Genomic DNA, 16350 nt, shown 5'->3' on the forward strand with positions numbered 1-16350 from the left:
ATTCAGTGTGGAACAATGCAGATGCAACTCTCATGTTATGAAGGATTCTTTCCAGAAAACATAAATAATTCTATAGTCTGTGAGAAGATAAGAGCTCCTCTGTCTCGTTCCTGTGACCTTGGGAAGTTAGGGCAGACTCTGGCTTCACATGGCACCTTCTCCCTGCGCATGCCGCCAGAAGAGGAGGTACTCTCTCACCCCACTCTCTAGCCCCTCTTAGGGTTGCTCAGCTCAGCACACTGGCCTGGAGATGAGTTGGCAGCTCAGGGACACCGCTGTGATGATGCAATCAGGTCACCAGTGGGTACTCACAGACATAAAAGGACCGGAGCTGAGCAGACTGGGGGCGTCTCAAAGTGATGCTGAGGGCCAGGGCAGCCATGCGGATGGCAGGGTCCCGGCTCTCCCTGCGAGGGACGCGGACACTGAGCACCAGGGCAGCTGTGTCCCCCAAGATGGTGCTGCCCTTTGAAGCCATCCCGCAGTGCCCCGGCTCCACGTGGCTGCAGATGCTGCAGATGTGGAAGAAGCAGGGCTATGAGAGCCTTCACCTGCAGATGCACCAGAACTTCCAGGAGCTGGGGCCCATTTTCAGGTATAGGCCTGCCTGGCCGCCGACTGGGTGCTTTGCCAGGCAGCCAGGACTGCCAGTGCCCAGGGCAGCCTGTACTGAGTGTTCTGAGGGAGCCAGGGAGCAGTGTCGGCCCGATGGGGGGACTGTGGTTGTTCAGGAGGGCTGGGCGCAGGCTGGGCTCAAGACCAAGCAGGTTGGCCGGGAGGAGCTGCCTGTGGGGGTTTAGCGTGCGGGACCCCATTGAGGTGCACCCCACCCCCAGCAGGCTCTGTGCTCGCCTGCAGATATGACATGGGGGGACGACAAGCAGTGTCTGTGATGATGCCGGAAGATGTGGAGCAGCTGCATCAGGTGGAGAGCCAGCAGCCCTGGCGGATGCTTCCAGAACCCTGGGTGGCCTACAGACAGCACCGCGGGCAGAAATGCGGCGTGTTCTTGCTGTGAGTGGGCATTTAGGATGAGGAGTGAGGTGGGAAGGGCAGCCTGGACAGAGTGGACCCCCAGTACACCTGCTGTGTGTGTGTGTGTGTGTGTGTGTGTCTGTGTGTGTGTGTGTGCACGCGTGCTCACACAGGGTGATGGCCATCAGGGCACTATGCCTTCTCTATGCCCTGTCTCCTGGGTCTCTGTGTTCTTGTGCTGAGGAGTCAAACGTGGCTGGGTGATCTCAGGACCTTGTCAGGACAGAGGGCAGGATGGTGACCAGGGAGGACAGAACGTGGGAAGTGACCATAGGGGCAGAGGGCAGGACGGTGACCAGGAGGGACAGAGTGTAGAATGGTTACTTGGGAGGACAGGGTGCAGGGCGATTACCTGGGACCATTTGGTGGGATGGTGACCAGTGGGACAGAGGGCAGGATGGTTATCAGGTGGGGACAGAATGCGGGGCGACTCCCTGGGGTCACAGAGTGTTGGACAGTGACTGGGAAGGACCCGTGAGCGTCTGCTCACATCGTGTCTTGTTGGTTCTTTCTCTTAAGTGATAACTGTGCCTCCTGTAGGTCAGGGGTGACACCAGGAGGGACTCTGTGCAGGGCAGACAGTGTGGGAGCCAGTGTGCAGCAGACAGAACTGTCCCAGTGCACTTGTTAAATAAACAGAAGGAACCTTCATGGTGGCACTTGCTTTGGGCAAGTCAAAGGGGATGCAGGAGGCACATGCCTGGGGCTTCTGCATGTTTTCCTCAGGGTGTGTGCACACACATGTAACTTCACATGTGTCTGTGTGCGCACACATAGCTCATGCCTGGGGTTTCAGCACGTGTTCCTCAGGGTGTGTGCTCCTACCTTCAGCACTTGGAGTTCATCAGCCCACTTCCTTCCTGCTTGCAGAGTGTCTGGGGAGAACCCGTGGATGACCCCACTTAACACTCCCTGCCTGGGACTAGCTGCTTTTCATGTGGCCATCCAGCCCTCTCCTGGGCGTCTTCAGTGTGCTGCTAGGCTGCCCTGAGTTCATCTCACAGGGAAGCCGCTGGGCCTCCCGGAGTTCATATCCACATCCTTCATCCACTTGAGGAGGCTGTTAGCCGTCATGCACTCATGCACACTGCATGAACCTCGAGCCTCCTGCTGCCCTGAGACCCCCACCCTGCATCCAGTGTGCGTGGGAGAGAGCTGTCCACTACCACAGGCTGCTATCTCAACCTGTCTGCTTCTCTGAGTCTCCCGTTGCATCGAGACCCCCACCCTGCATCCAGTGTGCATGGGAGAAAGTCGCCCGCGGCAGCCCTGCTCTGCCTGGTTTCCCATGGGGATGGGAGAGGCATTAATGAGGGGCCTGCTGCACGCTGGGACAGCCCCAAGCTCTTCTCCCACCCTGTAGGAATGGACCCGAATGGCGCTTCAACCGCCTGAGGCTGAACCCAAATGTGCTTTCACCAAAGGCTGTGCAGAGGTTTATTCCCATGGTGGACACAGTGGCCAGGGAGTTCGTACAGGTCCTGCAGCAGAAGGTGCAGCAGAACGCCCGGGGCAGTCTGACACTGGACCTCCAGCCCAGCATCTTGAACTACACCATAGAAGGTGCGGGCAGGGAGGGTGGGTGAGGGCAGCTGGTGGCTGGCAATAGGACTGCGTCCCCACAGCAGGTCTGTCCTCTCTGCAGCCAGCAACCTTGCCCTTTACGGGGAGCGTCTGGGCCTGCTCGGCCGCACCGTGAGCTCCGAGAGCCTGAGCTTCCTCCGTGCCCTGGACACCATGTTCAGATCCACCGTGGGGCTCATGTTCCTGCCCAGGAGCTTGTCCCGCTGGACCAGCACCCACGTGTGGAGGGAGCACTTTGAGGCCTGGGACCACATTGCCCACCATGGTGAGGCCCAGGAAACCACTTCCCAGGTCCAAGCCCCAGGAAGGGTCGGGATATCTGGTTGCTATGAATTCTTCCTGCTCCAGCCACAGAGCTGGGTTGAGGCTGTGCTGGGCTTGCTGACCTGAGACTTTATGATGGATTGAGGAGAGCCAGAGGACTGGGATGGAGCAGGAGGAGGAGTGGGAATGGAGCAGGAGGAGGAGTGGGAATGGAGCAGGAGGAGTGGAATGGAGCAGGTGGAGGAGGCTCTGCTGATGAGGAAGGCCTGCTTATGTTTCTGCCAATCCCACAGTAAACCACAGCATTCAGAGGATTTACCAGCAGCTGAAGGTTGACTGCGATGGACATTACAGGGGCATTGTGGCCGAGCTGCTGCTGCATGCAGAACTGTCACCTGATGCCATCAAGGCCAACTCCCTGGAACTCACCGCCGGCAGCGTGGACACGGTCAGGCAGAAATCGCCATACCCTGTTCAGAAAGCCCACCTGAGGCATGGGTGTTGTCCTCCAAGCCAAGGCCGCCCGCAGCCCCTGTGTCTTCTGGAGCCCTGTTGCCCTCAACTACAGGCAGTCCTTCCAGATTCCTGCAGAGGGATCTTGACCAAGGGAGGGAGGAGAATGCAGCCCCTGAGAGGCCAGACCTGGGAGGGAGCGAGCCAGGGTGCAGGCTAGTGATGTGGAGTCAGCTGGGTGCATGGCAGAGGCTCCTCCCAGGAAGGACCCCTGCCTTGGGCCCTCAGCTCTAGGGGAGGCAGTCAGGGCAGCGGGAGGACCCTGAATCCCTGAGGGTCGCATCAGAGCCCAGGACTGAGTGGGTCCAGATGAGCAGTAGCCGCGGGTAGGGATGGGAGGAGGCCACCTTTGCATCAGGACATGGCAGGGTGCCTGTGCCACAGAGACCCCGAGGCTGCCCGAGCCAAGTGTGTGCCTGGCCAGGCCCCTTGCTGCTGCTGGGCAGACCAAGCAGAACCGGGCGTGCGGTGGGCCCTTCAGGCCAGCCCCGGGAGGCCAGGACACAGGGGCTGTGGGCGTCACAGCACGGGACTCCACAAGCTCTTTTCCAGGGGATTCTGAGGAGAGGAGAGACTCTTCTAGTTGTAGAAGAGGTTGTGAGATTGAACCGTGCACAGGCAGGGGCAGAGTGAGACTCCGGCTGGGATGGGCCTCCATTCCCAGGGATGCAGGAGTAAGACCATGGAGTTCATTGAGGGGCTGCCTCCATATCCTCACTGTGGTCCCCAGGATTGGTAACTGGCTGAAGGCCATGGCAACAGCCACTGTCTAAACCTGCCTGGGTTTCCCTGGCAGACATCTCACCCTCTGCTGATGACACTCTTTGAGCTCGCCCGGAACCCCTCTGTGCAGCAGGCTCTGCGCCAGGAGAGCCTGGCAGCCACTGCCACCATTGCTGCCAATCCCCAGAGGGTCTTCTCAGACCTGCCCCTGCTGCGGGCAGCCCTCAAGGAGACCTTGAGGTGGGTCCCGGCCAGTTGGCCATCCCAGCTGCCCTGCCCTTTGAAGTCTAGATTGGCAGGATGGGGAGGGATATGGCACCCTGAGGTGCCCTGATGATGCTCCCGCCTAGGTTGTACCCGGTGGGTTTGACTGTGGATCGAAAAGTGAGCTCAGACCTGGTACTGCAGAACCACCACATCCCAGCCGGGGTGAGTGACCCCTCACCCTCTAAGCTTGAGCTCCTCCCACACTGCCTTCAGCAGAAGCTGACATTATCTCTGCACCTGTCCACAGACACTTGTCCAGGTGTATCTCTATTCACTGGGTCGCAACCCTGCCGTGTTCCCGAGGCCTGAGCGCTATTACCCCCAGCGCTGGCTACACAGGGACCCAGGCCGAACCTTCCAGCATGTGGCCTTTGGTTTTGGGGTGCGCCAGTGCTTGGGGCGCCGCCTGGCAGAGGTGGAGATGCTGTTGCTGATGCACCATGTGAGCTGGCAGGGGAGTCTGGGAGTGGGAAGGGTCGCGGGTAAATGATCTTGGTGTGGGTTGGGTCGGGGTGTCCCTGCCCACTCCTTGGGCTGTGGTCCACACTCCCCCAGCAGCAACAGCTTACTGAGGACCTGGGGGCAGTGTATGTGCAGACCTGGGATGCTCAGTGAGCACAAGCAGCCATGCCTCTGTCCTAGGTGCTGAAGTCCTTCCTGCTGGAGACACAGTCCCAAGAAGATATGACCATGGTCTATCACTTTGTCATGAAGCCCAGCAACTATCCCCTGGTCACCTTGCGTCCTGTCAACTAGTCACCTCTCTGGAGGGCCCCAGTCTGCTACCTGCCTCCCTCTACTGGATTCACACTGCCACCCATGAGCACCCTGCCTAAATCCAACCCCCAACAAGGTGCCAGCTTGCCAGACTCGGCTCAGCAGAGTGGATCAGGGCACTCTGGATCCGGCTGCTGGAGTCTCCTGTGTGTTCCCATCTCACTGTCCTGCCCTCTGCCATGCCTGTGTGTGGTGGTGGACTCCTGAGAGCCATTCGCAGGGAGAAACCTGCATGTCAAGGGAGCTGACAGTGCCCAGCTCTCTGAGGTCAGTCACACGGGCCACACCTCATGTCCCATGCTGTGGGCCTCGCTGTCAGCCACTAGTGCTGTGCTGGGGCTCAGCTCCCGAGCTTGCTGAAGGCCTGGGGCCTCACGTGCAGGTGACCGCTGGCAGTCATCTTGGGTTTGTGTCCAGGCAACAGCACAGACCGACTGGGTTGCCCACTCTCCTGGTGGCTCTGCTCATAGGCGCCTGTGGTGAACCTAGGAGGAAAAGGCATTAGAAACCAGCATGGGGGCACAGGGAGGCAGCTGTGAACTCATGCAAGCCTGTCTGGGCGTCCTGGCCAGCTGAGGCGCTGATGGTCCAGTCTCCCCACCGCTGGGCAGCAGTCCTGGAGCTGGGCAGCTGCACCCTCTCCTCCTGCTCAAACCCTCTTCCTGTGCATTTAGGAGGACATGACGTCCCCAGCGCAGGAGACCAGTGCGTGTGATCACATGTCCTGACCCCCAGTCTCTGCACAAGTCTACAGGGCACGGTCTGAAGGAGCCCTCCACACCTCCTGTGAACGTAGTTGCCTTCCTGGCTTCATGGAAAGTCCTCTAATAAAGTTTTACCACGTGCCTGTGTTTGTTGTCCCAGGTCCCTGCCCTACAGCAGTCTCTTTGTTATATGTGGGTATATATCCTCAACGCTGTCCAACCTGCAGTAGTGTCCACCTGATCTTCGTGTTGAAAACTCTGTCTCACATGATTCTCAAAGCTGCATGTGGTTACATGTTGCTCCAGACTGCTAAGTTAAAAATATGTCCATGATTGACATGAGTTTCTCTACACTACATATGTATTCTGTTGTGTTACACGCACGTGACTCCATGACACATTGTTTTTCCGTACAATGTGATTGACACTGTGTAAAACCACAGCATTCTGACTGAATCAGCATTGTGTGTTACTCCTGAGTGACCCTACGACAGTCTGTCAATTTTGAGTCCTGAAGTGTAAAACATGAGATATTCCCAGATTGCCTTTTACATTACCGATCATGTATGTGACTCCTGTGTCTCAAAGCAACTATGTAACATTAATGATCCTAAGTGGGCCTTATGCTTTCCATCTTGAGTGCTACAACAGTGCCCATGTGCTGTGGTCCTGGGACATCAGTGCCCGTGTGCTGTGGTCCTGGGACATCAGTGCCCATGTGCTGTGGTCCTGGGGTGTCAGTGCCCGTGTGCTGTGGTCCTGGGGTGTCAGTGCCCATGTGCTGCGGTCCTGGGACATCAGTGCCCGTGTGCTGCGGTCCTGGGATGTCAGTGCCCTTGTGCTGTGGTCCTGGGACGTCAGTGCCCGTGTGCTGTGGTCCTGGGGTGTCAGTACCCGTGTGTTGTAGTCCTGGGACATCAGTGCCCGTGTGCTGTGGTCCTAGGATGTCAGTGCCCGTGTGCTGTGGTCCTGGGACATCAGTGCCCGTGTGCTGCGGTCCTGGGATGTCAGTACCCTTGTGCTGTGGTCCTGGGACGTCAGTGCCCATGTGCTGTGGTCCTGGGGTGTCAGTACCCGTGTGCTGTGGTCCTGGGACATCAGTGCCCGTGTGCTGTGGTCCTAGGATGTCAGTGCCTGCGTGCTGTGGTCCTGGGACGTCAGTGCCCGTGTGCTGTGGTCCTGGGACGTCAGTGCCCATGTGCTGTGGTCCTGGGACATCAGTGCCCGTGTGCTGTGGTCCTGGGACATCAGTGCCCGTGTGCTGTGGTCCTGGGATGTCAGTGCCCGTGTGCTGTGGTCCTGGGGCGTCAGTACCCGTGTGCTGTAGTCCTGGGACATCAGTGCCCGTGTGCTGTGGTCCTAGGATGTCAGTGCCCGTGTGCTGTGGTCCTGGGACATCAGTGCCCGTGTGCTGCGGTCCTGGGATGCCAGTACCCGTGTTCTGTGGTCCTGGGGTGTCAGTGCCTGTGTGCTGTGTTCCTGAGACGTCAGTGCCCTGTGTGCTTTTTACAGAGCTCCCTGCGATGCAGTCCTGGAACCTCTTGCACTTGTAGACATGAACATTACTTCCAGTCTCATGGCAAACACCGGGGAAGCTGTGTTCAGAGTTTGGGTGCCAATGGTGTCAGGAGGTAAGGTCTTCTAGGTATATGCAGTGGAACAAGCAGCAAGGCGGGGTGGTTGCTTCAGTGTCTTGTGGATACTTCCTGAGGGCTGCCTCTACTGTAGGGTAGCACAGCCCAGGCAGCTCCCTTGGTCAGCCCACATGTCCCTTGGCACTCAAGCAGCCTTCTCCAGACTGGCTGGTGCTCATCTCCCTGGGAGTGGGTAGGCTGCAGGGCAGGTGGATGCCTGGCCCGTGGTCCCAGGGGAGAGCCATCCAGGAACAGAGCAGGACGGACCTGGAGAAGGTCAGGGCTGACATGGGCAAGCACAGCCTGGGAGCCAGGGCCACTGCATCACGCACCAAGGACGCTCTGCCAGGCCAGCCTGTGTCCTCCTGCTCAAGGACAGCTGTGACGTCCCCAGAGACGAGGGCCACGCTATTCATCTGTGCCTGTTGAAAGGGCATGCTATGAGGTGACACCCCAGCTGGGGCCCCCGGGGAAGCAGGGGGTGTCAGGAGTTGGGACACACAGAGAAATCCACAGGAAAGCCAGACATGGCTGTCTGCTGCCCAGTGTGCCTCACCCGGCCACGTGGAGCCCCATGACCTACTGATGAAGAGATCTTCCCTGCAGGCCCCACCCTGGAAAGATGAGAAGCACCTGGGCACACCCTCCCCCCAGCTCCCCTGCACACCAGTACCTAGAGGCCAAGTGTACTGGAGAAAGGAGTGGTTGCAGGCCACAGGCACCACCTGGGGCCAGGCTTGACTTCAACACAGTTTGAACAGCTCCCACCCACCCGTCTCCAGGGCCCTGGAAAGTCAGACCAAAGGGCAGCCAAGGCAAAGCAGGTTTAATGCAACAGCATGCAACAGGGCACAGTGAGCCCATGCTCCAGAGCTGGCCTCTCCTGGCATGTCTTAGTGCTCACAGCCAACTGAAGATGTCGGAGGCCAAGGCCAGTGTCGAGAGGAAGGGGAGAACAGCACGGCCCTGTGGCCTCTCGCCAGCCCTCCCAGGATACTCTCGGAACCATGTCTCGTCGACATCAGGCACCTCGTCATTGCATAAACTCTCGTCACAGCATTTTACGAACACGAAGGGCGTAGGTTCTAGCAAGATAAACTGTTTGACCTCTGGCTGGCCTGGTATTTCAACCATCGGGCAGAACCTGGTGCACTGCTTGGACACGTAGAAGAAACGTGGCAATATTTCTGATAGGAAAACAAGACATAAAGGAGGAACTCATGTGAATGCCAAGTTCTGCGCCCCACTCCCTTCTGCATAAGTCCCTCACAGCCCCGCCGCTCTGGGTCCCCCTGAGGCCCCCTCAGAGAAGGCGCCAGCAAGGAGGCTGCACTCAGGGTTCAGTGTGGCTACCAGGGGCCCCCAGCCCACACATGTGCTTGTGGAAGTTGCTGCTGGAAATCAGGCAGCTGCTTGAGCCCCAACTCCTCCAACACAGCCAGTTGTGGCCTTTGGGACCATGACTGACCCTGGGCCACGGACTCCCGGCCACTCCGGCTGTTGCTCAGAAAGCTGGGAGCCAGGTTTCCGCAGGACCAGCTCAGCTTTGGGCAGTCCTTGGATCACCCCATTTTCTTCTCCACTTCCCACACCAGGTCAGAACACGATGGTGGCTGACCTTCCAGAACACGGAAGGCCTGTTGGGGACAGACATACTATCAGGTTTTGCATTCTCAAGAACTGAAAATAACACTCTAGGGAGGATGTGGGAAATTCAGAGGAGGCCTTCACGGTCCCTGACACAGCGCTGCTGTGCCAATCTCTGCAAGTGTCAACTCCTTCTAGAACCTCTTGGGGCTACACCTGTGGCATTGTTTACTGCCTAGGCAATGCCTCCCATGAAGTGTGCCCACGATGACACGCCACATTCTCATCCAGAAAGGAAGTCTCCCTTCTGACTACCGCCCAATGCCCCCTGGGTGTGCACCGCTGCTGGCAAATGCTGGTTACCCTCCAGGCCCGGCCTGTGCTTCCAGGGCCAGCAGCCACTGGCCAGGAGTTCTCCCTGCTGCAGCAAGCACTGCCCTGGTATCCCCATACTTACTGATGGCAGCAATAACGCAGTAGCGATCGTCCTCGTCACAGTTCACAGCGTTCTCACAATCGAAATCGTTCTCCAACTCACAACGGTGACAACTCAACCTGTTTTCTGGAAGCAGAAACACAGACAAACTCAGGGTAGGAAAGGGCCCACCCGTGTCCCACGGCAGCTCCAGGCTGGACACACAGCGATGTCCCTTTCTGGGCCTTCAGAGTCATGCCGCAGGCCTGGACGCTGGGCAGTGGGTGCCTGCTTCCCGTCCAGCAGCCTGTCCCCTCAATGTCCCTCCTGCACAAGCCCTCGGCAGCCCTCCCCAATCACAGGCAGCTCCCAATGGCCAGGAAGCCAGCCAGGCCTCACCACGTGGGCACCAGCGCCGTGGGCGGGAACCGGCCCCACCAGGTCGGTAGAGCCGGGTCTGCCTGGCGCCGTCTTGGTCCCCAAAGCCCGCGGGCTGAACCTACCCTGCTTTTCAATCCTGGTGTTGTTGGTCTGCGCCTGGGACAGGCCCAAGGCCAGGAGCAAGGTTGGCAGGAGCGTCATGTCCGAGGAGACGGGCGCTGCCGACCAGGGCACGGAAGGTCAGTGCTGGCCCTTTGCTGCGCGAGGAGTCGAGGGTCCGTCACGTGGTCGCCTGACTGGGACGCTGCCCACGGCCTTGGCAGTTCCGCACTCACCGTCCACTACCAGGAGCCGCCAGGCTTCCTTCTGGAAGGTTCCCCTGCGCCTGCGCCCTGGGCGGTGGAGGGGCTGCGGGGTGCAGGCTTCGCCCGCCTCCTGGGCCGCCGTCATTCCAGCTGAGGGGGTGGGAGTGCGCCTGGCCGGGCGAGTCCCTGCCGCCCTCCAGGGCTGAAGTCACCGCCCATGTCCGCTGTTACCAGGCTCAGGGGTGTTTTCTTGATTCCATCCAGAAAGAGTCCAGATGTGTTCTCATGCCCCTTGCGGAGGGATCGTTCCCCAAAAGGCTTTTGCAAGTGTTGGGTTGCTATTTGAACGAGGCTGGGCAGATACGGGTCTCTGATGGTCACTTGGGTGACCTTTCCCGTGTCTGTTTGATGTTTTCCGCCCATCTCTTGAAGCATGGAGATCAGTCTGCCAGGGGTCACAGGTCAGAACCCTTTTCCCTTGGGTGCCCCCTGGGCCTTGACTGGTGGCGGCTTGCTGGCTCTGGAGCTGGCTGCTGTGCCCAAATGCCCGCAAGTGGTGATCGGGGCACTCTGGAGAGGGAAGGCCAAGATGGGGCTGCTGACAGGCAGGGTGGCGCAGTTTAGGGGGACCCTGTCAGCTTCAGAGAGGCAGGGAGAGGGCATTGAGTGCCGCCTCAGAACACAGGCGCCCTTCTCTGAACACCCACACTGCTGGACAGCACCGGCTCGGGATTCCTTTAGAATTTCAGAACATGGTTTACAAAAATGCAGTGCAGGGCAGGGTTGTCACTGAACTTCCCCGTAGTTTCTTCTGGTTCCTTTAGCATAGTTTTCCGGCCACTATTTATAGGTGTGAACCATTTGGAAGTTGACCTCCAATGTCAAGTGTCTTCTGGTGGCTACTCCGTTATCTCAACACCAGTTAGTAGGATGTCTGTGGCAGTGCGATTTTGCTCTGAACCTGGATGTCAGATGCAGATTGCTGAGACGCAAGATCCAGTCCTAGAAGACACCAAGCTCTTCTCATGCTTGGCTTTTAATACGGAGGCAGCGTAAAGGAGATAAAAAGCGCAATCTCTTAGTATTTGGTATACAGATTGTTGTAAATATTGTTTCCATCGAATTATGCCCTTCTCACTTTGTGATCATCATGAGTGGCAGCTTATATAATGTTCATATCTGTGTTTTTTTTTTTTTAATTATTTATTATTTAACTTCAGTAATTACATTGTATTATGTGACACAGTTACATAGATACTTGGGTTCTCCCCACCCCTCCCCAAACCCTCCCACCATGGTGGATTCCTCCACCTTATTGCATAACCACAGCTCAAGTTCAGTTGAGATTTCCCCATTGCAAGCGTATACCAAACATAGAGTCCAGCATCTTATTGTCCCGTCAAGTTCAACGGCTTCTTAGGTATACCCTCTCTGGTCTGATGACAGAGCCAGCAGAGTATCATCCCAGTCAATTGAAAGCTCCAACATACCATCAGCAAAAATTTACATCATTATGGAATTAATTGACATAGTAATGAGTAACCAATATGTTAAAAGTAAATGCGGGTTCCCAGCCACCTTCTGTGACCACCTCACCTATACTTCAATTTTAGTTTATACACAACATATAACATTCAAAACATAACATGTTATACATAACATCATATCATCTTAAATTAAGGCAAACATGTGGTATTTAACCTTTTGGGATTGGCTCATTTCCCTTAGCATTATGGTTTCCAGTTTGGCCCATTTGGCCACAAAGAACTGCATTTTGTTTTTTTTAATAGCTGAGTAGTATTCCATGGAGTAGATGAACCATAGCTTTCTTATCCAATCCTCTTTTGATGGGCATTTTGGTTGTTTCCATGTTTTTGCAATTACTGATTGTGCTGCTATGAACATAGGAGTACGCCAGTAAGACTGGCCCACATGAATAAAAGCACCAACGACACTTGTTGGCGAGGTTGCGGGGAAAAGGGAACCCTACTCCACTGCTGGTGGGGCTGCAGGCTGGTACAGCCTCTATGGAAATCAGTATGGAGAATATTCAAACAACTCAAATTCAACATACCATATGATCCAGCAATAGCACTCCTAGGAATATATCCAGAACACTTGTTCTATGAGAAACCAACATATCTGTGTTTTTAAGAAAAATAGGATGTGTGTGTATGTAGAAACTTGCCTCTTGCTACCAGGAAGTTAGGTGTTATAAAAATTGAATTTTGAGATGATTTTAATATTACGTTTTTGTTTTCATTGAAAAATTTTGTATTTCTCTTCCAATATTTTCAACAACCCATTAGTTATTAAAAGCATATTGTTCGATTTCTGTGTTTGCACTTTCCATGTTTCTGCCGTTCATTTCTGCTTTTGTTATGTTTGGGTCAAAGAGAAATGAAGGGGTTTTATGATTCTAAATGTTTTGAGGCTTGATTGGACCTAATATGTGGTCTATCCTAGACAATGTTCCGTGTGTTGAATATAGCTGGTGTAGTTCTCGGATTACGTGTTCTTTAAGGGTTAACTCGCCTTCCCTTCAAGTACAGCTTTTAGTTCTGAGGTATCCTTGCTAATTTTTGCTCTGAGCAGTCTGTGGGGTGTTGGAACCTGCAGTGATGGCTTTCATGGAGTCTGCTCTATGGGACTGGGCGCTCACATGTTGTTGTGCTCCCGACAACTTGATCCTTTCTTGGCTGTAAGATAACCTTGTCGCTTTTTACAGGTTTTGGCCTACTGTTTCTGATATAAATATGGCTACTCCTGCTAATTTTTGATTTGTGTCTTCCCAAACCCTTCCATCCAGCCTCTGTCTTTGCTTGTGGAATAAGTTTCTCATTATTATTTCTTATTATTATTCATATTATCCTGACTGAGCCAGCTAGTCTTTCCATTAGAAAATCTAATGCGTTTACATTATTTGTAACATTTTAAATCTCTGCTTTATTTTTATTTTATTTTAAAATTATTTTAGATGACATTTACATAGCCAATCAGGATGGGAAGGGTCTAGGGTTAGGGAGAAATGGGTATGATCATTGTTTCGAAATAAGGGGCTAAGCCATACCCAGCCTCCCCACCATTCCAGTACCAGGGTATGGGCAAAGGCCACCTGATATCAACCCAGAGTCACAATGTGGTGTATGCGCCAAGGGCTCTGCACAGGTGGATGTAATAGCTCTGAAATGCTGCTGATCTCATCAAACCATGGATGAGGAATCCCTTCCAGTGACTGCTGGCTGACACAGTCAACCTGAGTCTCCATTCCCCTACATATTTGCTGTGATTGTCCACATGGTGTGTACTCTGTTCTCTGATATGGTACCAGATGTCATCTGCAGGCCACAGTGTGCTACCATGTCCTCTGCACCATGAGCTGCCGTCCAGCACTCCATCCTTTACACTGAGGAGGACCAGTTCTCATAAGTGGGCCCATGGACCCTTTGCCAGGCGATCTGGACCAAGACAGACCCCCCCAACTCTGGGGCTCATGGACCCGGCATCCACCATACAGGTGGACCCAGTGACCTGGGCCAGGAGACCCCCATCCCTGGGGCTCATGAATATAGCACCCACCTCAAAGGTGGGACCAAGGCCTTGGGTCATGAGACCTGGGATCCACTTGATCCCCTAACCCTGGGGCTCACAGACCCAGGTCCCTCTGGATCCAGTGCCCCTGGGGCATACGGATCCAGCACCCATCACACAGGCAGGCCCCAGGCCCTAAGTCATGGGACCCAGGAACTGCTGGACCCCCATCCCTGGGTCTTACAGCTCCCACCACGCAGGCGGGCCTAGTGACATGGGCCAGGAGACCCAGGCCCTCTGGACCCCTTACCTCTTAGGCTCAGGGATCCAGCAGCCATCATGCAGGTGACTCAAGGGCCCCTCCGTACCTGGGGCTCACAGACCCAGCACCCACCACTCCCAGACTGGCATGGCTCATTTCTCCTCAGCAAATGGTTTAGCCTGGTCTGATCCAACCTGCCCCCAGTCCCAGCTTGTACGGGTTGGTGCTGCAGCCTAGCCTCACCCAGTCAGCCCCTCATCCCGGCTCCAGTGTGAACTGCCTGGTGTTGTGGCCCGATCCAGCCCCTCCTGCACCCCATCCTGGTTCTTTGGCTTGCTAGTAGATGTTATGAACTGACCTGGCCTGGTCTACCCCAGACCTGACCCATAAGTGTGCTGGTGGGTACTGTAACCTGGTCTGGTTTGGGCTGCTCCTTGCCTTGGTTCTTGTGCTTAGCAGTAGGGACTGCAACCCGACAAAGGAGTTCACCAAGATCCTCTATCCAATTTCCTTTCAGTGGCAGATCTTGTACATACTGGTGGGTCCTTGGCCCAGGTTGACTTTGTCCACCTGTTGTCCTGGCAGGAACAGTGTCCTTGCCCAATTGGCCCATGCGCTTTCTGGTTTTTACTGTTGGGTGTTATAGTCCAGCCACAGACACAGCTCTCACATGGTTTGGCAGGAGCCGAGAGCTAGCCCAGCCCATTCTATACCCACCCCAACTTTCATGAGCACCAGTGGGTGCTGGAGTCCAGCCCAGTCTGGCTCTCCCCATACCCAGTCCACACCCATGCTGAGGGAGTTTGCAGCCACGTCCAGTCCAGGAGAATGCACCAATTCTGGCTCTCATGCTCACCATTAGGAATTCCAGCCTGGCCGGGGCGTCCCCTTAGCTCCGTAATCTGGACTGTCTCTACCCACAGCTCACCAGCAGGAATCCCAGCCTGGCCGGGGCGTCCCCTTAGCTCCGTAATCTGGACTATTTCTACCCACAGTTCTTGTGCGTGCCAATGAAGATTGCTGTTCCATGTAGGTGAGCCCACATACTTCCCTACAGATTCTACCCCCAGACCTGATTCACTCGTGTATTTGTTGACTTCATGGCCCAGCTTCACAGTACCCATTCCCTTTTCTCATGCTCGCTGGTGGGTTCCGTGCTGTAGCCGTTCAAGCCATCAAGACTTGTCTATGGAAGTCCCAGAGAAGTCACTCCTCACCTGGACATGAACCCTAAGGTCCCTGCTCATCCCCGCCTGTGCCATCTCCCAGACTCCCTGCAATCCCACACCCCCAAATTCCTAGAGCGCACCGCTGGGTGGCCTGAGGGCTTCGCTTGGCACCATTGGCAACTGGGCTGTCCAGTCTGGATTCCCTGCTGCAGCCAGGTGGCTGGGACAGTCAGCCTCAGCGCCTCAGCCCAGACTCACATGAATCCACCCACAGCATGGCGGCGGTGGGCGGAGCCAGGTTCTGAGCATGCCAGGACCCACCTGAGCTCCAGCCATAGCATGGCCTCTATTAATTTTAGTATTTATTACAAAGCTGAGGGGGTTGCAGACCTAAATAGGCCTCTGTTCCCAGTTAGGATGGAGAGGGTCAGGGCGGTGGGAAGGGGTGAGATAACGGTTTCAGTTCTTTCTCCTGCGTCCACGGTGGGGCTGGGCTGGTGGGGAGGAAGTGCACCACTCATCCCTGTCATACTGTGTCAGCACACAGGAAGGCGACATTCATTTGAGGAAAGAATGTCCCAGGGTGTCACCTGAGTGGTCTTTGTGTCCTGGAGGTGCAAAACTCTTCCTAAGGCCTGTTGGCTGTCCTTGCCTCCCTCGGTGCACCCACGGTCTCGAGTGTTGCTTGGCCTGTCCTTCTTTCCCTCTTTTGATGTGGTACTTGAAGTCTTCTGTTGGCTTATACAGCTGGCTGTCCTGTGTCCCGTGACCATGGGTGTGCTCTCCATTCGGCCACTGAGGTGGCACAGCCTTGTGGCATGCGCTCCAGAGTCTGACCACACGTCAATGTTTTTTCTCCTGAGATCAGAGCTTGAGCACAGTGGTCTATTTGGGGAGTTCCTTAAGAAACCTCACTTGGAGGCCCAGCGTGGTAGCCTAGCAGCTAATGTCCTCACCTTGCAAGCGCTGGGATTCCATATGGGCACCGATTCTAATCCTGTCTGCCTGCTTACCATCCAGCTCCCTGCTTGTGGCCTGGGAGAGCAGTCGAGGACGACCAAAGCCTTGGGAACCTATACCCGAACAGGAGACCTGGAAGAAGCTCCTGACTCCTGGCTTCAGATCGGCTCAGCTCCAGCTATTGTGGCTGCTTGGGAAGTGAATCAACACACGAAAAATCTTCCTCACTGTCTCTCCTT

The 16350-nt window shown here is 55.5% G+C and overlaps 2 protein-coding genes across 2 annotated transcripts; one reads left to right on the forward strand and one right to left on the reverse strand.

Annotated features, from left to right (window-relative positions):
- Positions 1–226: 226 nt before the first annotated feature.
- LOC101518686 (cytochrome P450 11B2, mitochondrial-like) lies at positions 227–5223 on the forward strand. The gene is made up of 9 exons (XM_012925658.3): positions 227–595; positions 859–1014; positions 2399–2598; positions 2681–2884; positions 3177–3331; positions 4193–4359; positions 4470–4548; positions 4634–4828; positions 5029–5223. The coding sequence occupies exons 1-9, from the start codon at positions 360–362 to the stop codon at positions 5140–5142; spliced, it is 1506 nt and encodes a 501-aa protein (XP_012781112.3). The 5' UTR covers positions 227–359; the 3' UTR covers positions 5143–5223.
- Positions 5224–5503: 280 nt separating this feature from the next.
- LY6K (lymphocyte antigen 6 family member K) lies at positions 5504–10118 on the reverse strand. The gene is made up of 4 exons (XM_058668879.1): positions 10007–10118; positions 9546–9650; positions 8499–8688; positions 5504–5648 (listed from the first exon to the last, which is right to left on the reverse strand). The coding sequence occupies exons 1-4, from the start codon at positions 10083–10085 to the stop codon at positions 5504–5506; spliced, it is 519 nt and encodes a 172-aa protein (XP_058524862.1). The 5' UTR covers positions 10086–10118.
- Between the last annotated feature and the right edge of the window lie 6232 nt (positions 10119–16350).

The sequence above is a fragment of the Ochotona princeps genome, chromosome 9, assembly GCF_030435755.1.
Source record: "Ochotona princeps isolate mOchPri1 chromosome 9, mOchPri1.hap1, whole genome shotgun sequence".
In the NCBI taxonomy this organism is placed as follows: domain Eukaryota; kingdom Metazoa; phylum Chordata; class Mammalia; order Lagomorpha; family Ochotonidae; genus Ochotona; species Ochotona princeps.

Bases quoted from the DNA above. Each gene is read 5' to 3' on its own strand.
- LOC101518686 (XM_012925658.3), top strand. From the start codon at position 360: ATGCTGAGGGCCAGGGCAGCCATGCGGATGGCAGGGTCCCGGCTCTCC. The intron at 596-858 runs GTATAGGCCTGC...GCTCGCCTGCAG, and splicing joins GAGCTGGGGCCCATTTTCAG to ATATGACATGGGGGGACGAC. The intron at 2,885-3,176 runs GTGAGGCCCAGG...CCAATCCCACAG, and splicing joins GGACCACATTGCCCACCATG to TAAACCACAGCATTCAGAGG.
- LY6K (XM_058668879.1), bottom strand. From the start codon at position 10,085: ATGACGCTCCTGCCAACCTTGCTCCTGGCCTTGGGCCTGTCCCAGGCG. The intron at 9,651-10,006 runs GTAGGTTCAGCC...TTCTGCTTCCAG, and splicing joins CACCAGGATTGAAAAGCAGG to AAAACAGGTTGAGTTGTCAC. The intron at 5,649-8,498 runs GTATCCTGGGAG...TTTTCCTCCTAG, and splicing joins GACGAGACATGGTTCCGAGA to GTTCACCACAGGCGCCTATG.